This window comes from Scylla paramamosain, chromosome 36 (assembly GCF_035594125.1).
Source record: "Scylla paramamosain isolate STU-SP2022 chromosome 36, ASM3559412v1, whole genome shotgun sequence".
NCBI classification, from domain to species: domain Eukaryota; kingdom Metazoa; phylum Arthropoda; class Malacostraca; order Decapoda; family Portunidae; genus Scylla; species Scylla paramamosain.
In genome coordinates this window covers 14,326,908-14,336,907 of record NC_087186.1, presented here as the reverse complement: position 1 = coordinate 14,336,907, position 10,000 = coordinate 14,326,908, and the positions used below count along the sequence as shown (strand labels likewise).

At 40.2% G+C, this 10,000-nt stretch overlaps 2 protein-coding genes across 3 annotated transcripts in view; one reads left to right on the top strand and one right to left on the bottom strand.

Moving 5' to 3' along the window:
- The window catches only part of LOC135091050 (calcium uniporter protein, mitochondrial-like), a 165,735-nt gene that overhangs the window by 98,621 nt on the left and 57,114 nt on the right, over window positions 1-10,000 (top strand). The window contains exon 3 of the mRNA XM_063988386.1: window positions 5,447-5,562. Coding sequence (XP_063844456.1) covers window positions 5,447-5,562 — 116 coding nt within the window. The remainder of the gene's footprint in view (window positions 1-5,446; window positions 5,563-10,000) is intronic.
- The window catches only part of LOC135091047 (uncharacterized), a 31,170-nt gene continuing 28,631 nt past the window's right edge, over window positions 7,462-10,000 (bottom strand). The window contains exon 9 of one of the 2 annotated variants that reach the window (XM_063988379.1): window positions 7,462-9,238. In XM_063988379.1, the coding sequence (XP_063844449.1) occupies window positions 8,830-9,238 (409 nt within the window). In that variant the 3' untranslated portion in view covers window positions 7,462-8,829. The remainder of the gene's footprint in view (window positions 9,239-10,000) is intronic. The other variant, XM_063988378.1, reaches the window with a different exon arrangement.

Here is a 10,000-nt window from a genome sequence, read left to right as displayed (position 1 = left end):
TTAACTTCCTACACACGCCTGCTATCTTCTCTCCTATTGAACTTTGCTTACTTTATCTCCTCCTCCTCCTCCTCCTCCTCCTCCTCCTCCTCCTCCTCCTCCTCCTCCTCCTCCTCCTCCTCCTCCTCCTGAAGCGGTCACGTGGGAGAAGACTTCCGCAATAGTTTGTTTACATCACGAGGAGGACGTAAAGGACGAGGAGGAAGAGGAGGAGGAGGAGGAGGAGGAGGAGGAGGAGGGAAAATTATACATGTACCTCCTAAAAAAGTAGAGAAAATGGGAAGTTATTACTATACCTATCTAAACTACTTTCATTTCGTTTTCTTTGTATTGTTTTCTTTTACTTTTCTTCCTTTTCTCTCTGTCAAAGGAATGAAATGGAGTGTGTGTGTGTGTGTGTGTGTGTGTGTGTGTGTGTGTGTGTGTGTGTAGGCTTAGGCGTGCTATATAGTGCAGTAATTGTGTAGAAAGGTGTGGTTGGCGGGGACGTATTGTACTTCATTTGTACATCGTATTCTGGGGGTGGTGGTGGTGGTGGTGGTGGTGGTGCTGGTGGGGGAGAAGGAAAGACTTAAGCAACTAGAGGAAGGAAATAAATGATGAAATGGAAAGGAGATAGTGAGGAAAAGAAATAATGAGAGAGAGAGAGAGAGAGACATAGAAAGAGAGGGACAGACAAATAAATACAAAGAAGATGGTGAAGAAAGAGAGACAGAGAGACACAAACAGACAGACAGACAGACAGACAGACAGACAGACAGACAGACAGACAATCAATAGGAATGCATCAGTTTAACATGAACCAACATCCTTCCTCTTACAATCTCTTCTCATCAAACTCTCCCCTGACACTCCCTGACACACCCTGACTCTCCCTGACACCGCACGCCAGTCCCCCCTGACACCTGCCACCCCCTGACTGACTCCTCATCCTCCCTCACCCCCTCCTTCACCCCTAACACCCTGACAACTTGGGGAATCAATAAACGTGTGAAATTTGAGTGAAAAATGAATAATTTGGATTGGTGGATAGAAGATTGTAACTCTCTCTCTCTCTCTCTCTCTCTCTCTCTCTCTCTCTCTCTCTCTCTCTCTCTCTCTCTCTCTCTCTCTCTCTCGTGGTATTCAGGTATTAAATGTTCAAACTTCTCCTTGAACTCTGAAATTAACGTGACAGGTGGAGGAGGAGGAGGAGGAGGAGGAGGAGGAAGAGGAGGAGGAGGAGGAGAAGGAATGCGTGGAGGTGTGTTGCGTGTTTCTTCTTTGCGTGTGGGTGAGAGGCTCGTGCTAATTATTGACGTTATTAGTAGTAGTAGTAGTAGTAGTAGTAGTAGTAGTAGTAGTAGTAGTAGTAGTAGTAGTAGTGGCAGCAGCAATAGTAGTAGTAGTAAGAATAATAATTGGTAGTAACATTTTTTACCCTCCTCCTCCTCCTCCTCCTCCTCCTCCTCCTCCTCCTCCTCCTCCTCCTCCTCCTCCTCCTCCTCCTCCTCCTCACGCACATTTCACTTTTTCCGTTTCCTTCCCTCTCATCCTCTTTTCTCCACTTTTCCTCCCTCCCTCTTTCATCCTTCCTTCCTTTCCCTGCTTTATCACTTTCATTATGGCTAACAAGGGACCTCACATCTCTCTCTCTCTCTCTCTCTCTCTCTCTCTCTCTCTCTCTCTCTCTCTCTCTCTCTCTCTGTCTGGTATCTTTTTTCCATGAATTCTTAATAATTTTTGTACAGTTATAGTGAAAGAAATTAATAGTAGCCTGAAGAATCAGTCAGTCAGTCAGTCAGTCAGTCAGTCAGTCAGTCAGTCAGTCAGTCATTTGCGTGTCACTCTTAAGGTCAGACTGTTTAATATCGTGGGTGTCTGCTGGAGTGACGCTGACGGGCTGGGGCGGGTGTTGGGGGAGGGTGGGGGAAGTGGAGCGGTGGATGGATGTGGAAGTGATGGAGTGTTGCGGTGGAATGGCTTGAAATCACCGTGAAATGGAATGTGGGCTTTGAAGAAATGTGGTTCTTTTTGTTTTCTATTTATTTATTTTCACTTTCTTCCTCTCTCTGTTTCTCTTTTTTTATTGTTGTTTTTTGCTTCTTTTCATTCTTGTTTTGTTTGGTTTTGATTGGTTTGTGTTTTCTTGTTTGTTAGTTAGTTAGTTGGTTCATTCTTGGAGTCATTTAGTTGCTGAGTGAATGAGTGAGTGAGTTATCTAGCTAGGTCACCTTTACTATGCTAATTAGTTCAAACTCACCTGGCCACGTCACACATCACACCTGAGGTCCTCATGTGTATGCACCACCACACCACACCACACCACACCACATCCCACATCAAAACACAAGGAAATAAGGGAAGCTGTAAGAATATACCTACTTTTTTTTCCACCTACCTATTTCCATCGTCCACCCCTCCACACACCACTGCTCATCACACGTGATAACATAAGAAAAGCTACAGGAAGTCAACATACCAATCTGTTTCCACACCAACACTCACCACAAAACACCACACACAAGGGAAACAAAAGGAAACAACATACCATACCTCCACCACATCACCCCGTCCACTAAAACCTGTTCCACTGTAACACCATATCCCCTCCACCACCACCACCACCACCTCTTTGCATTATAGCCCAGTACATTAGCATATTTGACACTTGCCTAAATACATTAACATAAATTATAAATCTCCATCTAATCCCCTCCATTAGTGTGTTTTTGAGCAGTATAGTTTGCCGGTCGTTTATTTGGACACAATCACCTCATAATTGGTGATAACTTGTTCGATCGTTCCTCTATCATCGTCATCAATTATTAATATTTTTTTCTACCTGCTTAGCATAATGGGGAAGGTAAAGTGAGAGAGAGAGAGAGAGAGAGAGAGAGAGAGAGAGAGAGAGAGAGAGAGAGAGAGAGAGAGAGAGAGAGAGAGAGAGAGAAGCCATAACATCAAACTGGGACGATGAAAATCTTTGATGCAAGAAGCTTTTGTTCATTTGGAAAAGTAGATGCGAGACGGAGGAGGAAGAGGAGGAAGAGGAGGAGGAGGAGGAGGAGGAGGGCTGTAACGTCAAAGAGAACCAGGAAGACGAGGAAGAGGAAGAGGAGAAAGGAGAAAAACAAGATTAAAAAAAAAGGCATAAGATAAAATTTCAGACGTCATGCTCACTTTGAATAGAAAACATGTAATTGTCACGACAGATGAGAGAGAGAGAGAGAGAGAGAGAGAGAGAGAGAGAGAGAGAGAGAGAGAGAGAGAGAGAGAGAGAGAGAGAGAGAGTCAGTGGGCCAGTAAAGAAAGACAGATGGAATGGAGTTGTGGTGCGAGGACAAGTTGGGAACGAGAGACTGGAAGAGGAAGAGGAGGTGACGGGAAGATAAAGAGGAAACGAAGGATGAAATATAAGAGGATTTAGAGAAGTGAGATGCTGGAAGAAGAGGGAAAAGAAGAAGATAGAGGAGGAAGAAGAGATGTATAAAGTAGAGAGAGGAGGGAAAGTAAGAAGAAGAACAGGAGAAGGAGATAGAAAGAGGAAGAGAAAGAGGATTTAAAGAAGTGAGACATTAAAAGGAGATAAAGAAGAGGAGGAGAAGGAGGAAGAAGTATATGAAGTAGAAAGAGGAAGGAAAGCAAGAACGAAAAAATAAGGGAACAGAAGGAAGAGGAGATAGAAAGAGGAAGAGAAGAATGAGAACAAGACAGACAGAGAGAGAGAGAGAGAGAGAGAGAGAGAGAGAGAGAGAGAGAGAGAGAGAGAGAGAGAGAGAGAGAGAGAAAGGAAAGGAACTCAGAAAATATGAGGAAAGGTGAAAAAAAATAGGGAAACACGATGACGTAGAGAGAGAGAGAGAGAGAGAGAGAGAGAGAGAGAGAGAGAGAGAGAGAGAGAGAGAGAGAGAGAGAGAGAGAGAGAAATAGAAAAAGGAAAGGAACTCAGAAAATATGAGGAAAGGTGAAAAAAATAGGAAAACACGATGACGTAGAGAGAGAGAGAGAGAGAGAGAGAGAGAGAGAGAGAGAGAGAGAGAGAGAGAGAGAGAGAGAGAGCTCCTTCACGCAAGCAAGGTCTCATGAATATTCTTGCATGGACGGGTAATGGCGGCTTACGGGTTTACCTGTCACCTTCCAGCACGCCTGTTCATTCACTTTCACCTGCACCTTCACCTCCACTCACCTTCATTCACTTTCACTCACCTTCATTCACTTTCACTTTCATTTAATTTTTGCGCACTATTATTCATTTTCACTCACCCTCCCTTTCACTTTTATTCACAGTAATTCACCTTCATTCATCCTCACTCACTTTTATTTAATTTTCTTCACTCTTATTCATCTCATTTTCTTTCATTACACCTCATTTGTTCAATCTCAGCTATTTATCATCGTTACATTCACTCGCTGTCTCACTCGCTCACTCACTCTCTCACTCTCTTTAATTTCTCACACTACTCATTCGCTATTTACTCTCTCTCTCTCTCTCTCTCTCTCTCTCTCTCTCTCTCTCTCTCTCTCTCTCTCTCTCTCTCTCTCTCTCTCTCTCTCTCTCTCTCTCTCTCTCATATTCCAAATTCCTGGAATCACTCGCATTCCAGGATCCAGGCAAGGCTTTCGATATGAAGGTTTTGGTGTCTGGATCCTTTATTCTCTCTCTTTCTCTCTCTCTCTCTCTCTCTCTCTCTCTCTCTCTCTCTCTCTCTCTCTCTCTCTCTCTCTCTCTCTCTCTCTCTCTCTCTCGCTTGTCTCTTTTTTTCTAATTAAAGTAATTCAGATTTTTGCAGTTTTATTTTATTTTCTTGTTTATCTTAATTGTTTTTTTTCCGTGTTTTAGTGAAGGAAATTTTATGGTAATGTAATGCAAGAGGGAAAAAACTTCATAATTAATGCTAAAAAGGAAGGGAAAAATGTGCAGTTTATTTTCTCCACTCGTTAAAAATGGATGAAATAAAAGGAAGGAAAAGAAAGAGGTGTCAGTTTAATGTTTTTTTTTTTCTCTCTCTCTTCTTTTTTTCTCTCTTTTTCATTCTTTTTTTCTCTCTCTCCTTTGTCGCCGCGATATTTTGTTTTATTTTCTTTGTCTATTTTTTTTAACTCATTCTCTCTGCACTTTCTTTGTTTTCTCTCTTTTCCTCACTCACACACCTGTCCGGCACTTGTTCTTCACACCTGCCATCCTCCAACTCTCATTAACACACCTGTCTTCAATATTTAATTATTTTCACTCACACTTTTAACACCTGTTCTTTGTACCTGTCCTTCACTCATTCATTTACACCTGTCCTATAAAACTCATTCACACACCTGTCTTCAATACCTTTAATTACTGTTCTTTACACCTGTCCTCCTTCACTCATTCATTCACACCTGTCTTTCATCATTCATTCACACCTGTCCACATTAATTAATATCTCTCATGCTACCAACACCTGTTCCTTATACCTGTCCTCCTCCACAGATGTGCCCAGCCGCCTCCAGCACTTCCAGTAGCAGCAGAAGATGGTGCAGCACTACTACCACCACCACCACCAGAGCGAGCACCCCCCACCTGCCCTCGACGCCCCCCAAACACAGGTAACAGCTTTCCCTTCACCCTGTCACAATCTTCCCTCAGGTGTTTTTTTTTCCTTTTTTTTTTTCTTTTCTTCAGAGTGGTTAGGTTAGGTGAGGTTTAGTTTGTTTAGTTAATTTAGATTTGGTTAGGTTAAGTTGGGTTTTGGTTAATTCAGTTTGTGTAGGTTAGGTTAAACTGGATTAGGTTAGATTAAGTTAGGTGAGGTTACGGTTGGTTAAGTTAGGGTTGACTTAGATTGGATTAATTCACTGTGGGTAAGATTAGGTTAAGTTAGTAAAGATAAAGTAAAATTAGATTAGGTCATATTAGGTTAGGTTAGGTTAGGTTACGTTAGGTTAGGTTAATACAAGTAAGGTTAGGTTACGTTAGGTTAGGTTAGGTTAGGTTAAGTTAGGTTAGGTTAGGTTACGTTAGGTTAGGTTAGGTTAGGTTACGTTAGGTTAGGTTACGTTAGGTTAAGTTAGGTTAGGTTAGGTTAGGTTAGGTTAGGTTACGTTAGGTTAGGTTAAGTTAGGTTAGGTTACGTTAGGTTAGGTTAGGTTAGGTTAATACAAATAACCTAAGATAAGATCACGTATTATGAAGTACAGCATCCCAGCATCCTTCTTCCCCTGCCCCCCTTTCCCCAAACAAACCTCCAGGCCCCCACAGAGGTGTCTCCCCCTTTGCCAAACACAGGTATTGTCCCCTCTCTGTGCCCACCTGGCCCCCGAGGACAGGTGGGCCCGTGCACCTGCCAATTAGTGAGGCTGCGGGAAGCTGTGAGGAGTGGCTGGGTGTGTTTGCTAAAGGGAGCGTTTCCTGTGTTGCCTTTCATCCCTTTCCCTTCCTTAGGCTTCTATTAAACTTCCCATTTTTTTCCCTGTTTTTTTTTCCTTCCTCTTTCCCCTTCATTACCTTATTAAATTTACCTTTTCTTCCTTCCTTTTCTTTTCCTTCCCTGCCTTATTTAACTTCCCTTTTCTTCCCTGTATTTTCCTTCCTCTTTTTCCTTCCTCTTTTCTTCCGTTCTTTTTCCCTTTATTCTTTTGTGTTCTTTTTTTTCTACCTTCGTCTTTTATAAATCCTCCCTTTTCTTCCTTGTCTTCTTTCCTCCCTTACCTTATTAAATCTCTCTTTTTTCCCTGGCTCTTCCCTTTCTTGTTCTTGTTTTTTCCCTTTTTCTTTCTTTACTCTTTTACTAAACCGTCCTCTCTTCTTTCCTTCTTCGTTTTCTCCTTCTTTCTTTTCTCTTCCTTTGTTTTTTTTATTATACCTTCCTTTTTTCTCCTTTTCCTTCCTTCTCTTTTTCCTTTTTTTGTTCTATATTATACCTCTCTTCTATTTTCTTCTTCTTTTCTTCTCTTCCTCCTTCGTGTCATGTTTCTTCCTTTTTCCTTCATTATTCTGTTAAATCTTCCTTTCTTTCGCTCCTCTTCCTTCGTTTTCTTTTCGTTTTCTTTCCTCTTTCACTTTTTTTCCCTTTTATTCTCCCTCCTTTGCTTTTCTATTCTTATTTTTTTCATTCTAATATTCTCTCTCTCTCTCTCTCTCTCTCTCTCTCTCTCTCTCTCTCTCTCTCTCTCTCTCTCTCTCTCTCTCTCTCTCTCTCATCGTGCCTCAATTAAACAGTCTAATTACAAACTCGTAAATGACTGCAGTATTCCCCTTTTTTCCCTCTAGTTTTCCCTTGTATCTTTCTGGCGAAGGAGTGAAGGAAGATGAAGGGAAGGAAAGAAAAGGAAGGGGAAATAATGAGATTTAATTCATCACTTGGTTGAGCACACCTGATAGAGAGAGAGAGAGAGAGAGAGAGAGAGAGAGAGAGAGAGAGAGAGAGAGAGAGAGAGAGAGAGAGAGAGAGAGAGAGAGAGAGAGAGAGAGAGAAGGAAAAGATACAGGAAGGATGTGAATAAATAAAACAGAAGAGGAAACACAAAGAGAAGAAGAAAGGGAGGAAAAAGGTGAAATAATGATGATAAATGTGACAAGAAAGAAAGAAGCAGGAGATGAAACAAAATGAAATAAAGGAAGAGGAAAGGAATCTTGATAAAAAAAAGAAAACAAAGGACGAAGAGTAAAAAGAAAAAAAAAACACTCAAATATTTCAAGTTTATTAGTTTAGAGAGAAAAACGAAAAAAAAAAGAAAAACACGAGGACACACAAATATATATAAAAAAAATAATAAGAAAAAGTAAAAAAAAAATAAAAATCGAAATAACAAAATGGAAACCTGACACAAATAAGAAAAGAAATAGTCACGAAATAAAATAAAAGGGAGGAAAGAAAGACAATAATAAAAGGAAATAAAATGGAGAATAGATACAGTAGAGAAGACACCCCTTAAAAAGAAAACGGATTTATTACAATACGTCCGTTTTCTTCACTGGTCTGGCTAATGAAAATGTATTGGGGGAGAGAACATTATCTTCTTTCCCTCCCTTCCCTCCATTTTCTCCCTCCCTTCCCTCCATTTTCTCCCTCCCTTCTCTCCACTCAGAGTAAGGCAAGGAGAAAAAGAGAGGAAGGAAGAGGAGGGAACGAAAAGTGAGCAATGCATATAAATTGAGAGAGAGAGAGAGAGAGAGAGAGAGAGAGAGAGAGAGAGAGAGAGAGAGAGAGAGAGAGAGAGAGCTAGTTTGTCATTCACCACAAGCATTAAATATATACATCTTATAATATTAACACATTTTTGAGCTAAGCAGTAAATATAATATAATCTCGACTGTTCAAAAGCTTAATAATAATAATAATAATAATAATAATAATAATAATAATAATAATAATAATAATAACATGGCTATATTTACAACAACAAACAAACAAACTAACAACAACAGGAACACTACGCAGGATCACAACCACATAGTAATAATAGTAATAATAATAATAATAATAATAATAATAATAATAATAATAATAATAATAATAATAATGGCATCTAATCCAAACAAGACTTAGATGATAATTCTTGATAAATTGAGGAAATGGAAGGAGGAAAAGGAGGAGGAGGAGGAGGAGGAGGAGGAGGAGGAGGAGGAGGAGGAGGACAAGTGAATAATAGCCAATTCTTCCTTCTTCATCTATCTTCTTCTTCTTCTTCTTCTTCTTCTTCTTCTTCTTCTTCTTCTTCTTCTTCTTCTTCTTCTTCTTCTTCTTCTTCTTCTTCTTCTTCTTCTTCTTCTATTGCACTGAGATTATTCTTTGACACAGTGAAAGAGAGAGAGAGAGAGAGAGAAAGAGAGAAAAGAGAAGAGAAGAGAAGAGAGGAGAAGAGAAGAATCAGTCACCAAGAAGAGAAGATAAAAGGAAAAGAAAAGAGTGATAACAAACGAGGAAGTCCAAAAAGGGAGGAAGTTATAAAAGGAGGAGATAGAGGGAGATTTAAGGGGGATTTAAGGGACTGAGTAATGGCTTTAGGGGGAGGAAGAGGAGGAGGAGGAGGAGGAGGAGGAGGAGGAGGAGGAGGAGGAGGAGGAGGAGGAGGAGGAGGAGAAGGAGGAGGAGGAGGAGAAGTTTTAAATACAAGAGGACGATTTGTGTTGAGTGAAATTATAGACCATAGAATCTTGTCCCTTTTTCCACTTCTCAGGGGGCGCCGCTCCCCCCGCGCCCCCGCCACGCCCCCCGGCTGTGTGGGAGTAGGGGACTTCTTCCTCAGCACGCCCACGATCCTTGGGGCGGCTGGTGGGATCCTGCAGGAGTGTAAAGGAGTGATAATAATAATAATAATAATAATAATAATAATAATAATAATAATAATAAATAATAATAATAATTCAATAGTAGTGGTAATTTTAGTGACAAACTGAAAATACCTTAAGATTTCATACTTTCTGTGTATGTAATAATTTTTTTTAATCGTTACATAGAAAATATATTTGTAATTACTTAAGCTCAAAATCAAATTCGTTATAAATTACATGGAAATCACAAACAAGATGACGTGTGTGAAAAAAAAGAAAAAAAAAACACTTACAGACACTTACAGAGAGAGAGAGAGAGAGAGAGAGAGAGAGAGAGAGAGAGAGAGAGAGAGAGAGAGAGAGTTCGGAATCATTACAAAAGAAAAAAAAAGTGAGGCAAAAATGAAAAAAAAATGTTAACAGCAATATTATTTTCCCATTTGCGTTTGATGGGGAAAATATTTTGGCTCGTGTGGTCGTGAAATTTTATCATAAATCTCTATTGCTTTGTTTATGTGAGAGATCCAGCGTGATTTATATTGTTTTATCCTTTTTTTTCTCTTTTTCTTTTCTTTTTTTCTTTTTTTTCAGTGGCTGTTTGTATTTCATGATCCGGTAATATAATTGTTATGTGATTGTTGGGAAGCGTGGAGATAATGTGTGTACTGTGTGTGTGTGTGTGTTTTTCTTGTTAATTGTTGTTGTTGTTGTTGCTGTTGTTGATGGTGGTGGTGGTGGTGGTGGTGGTGGTGGTGGTGGTGGTGGGATTAA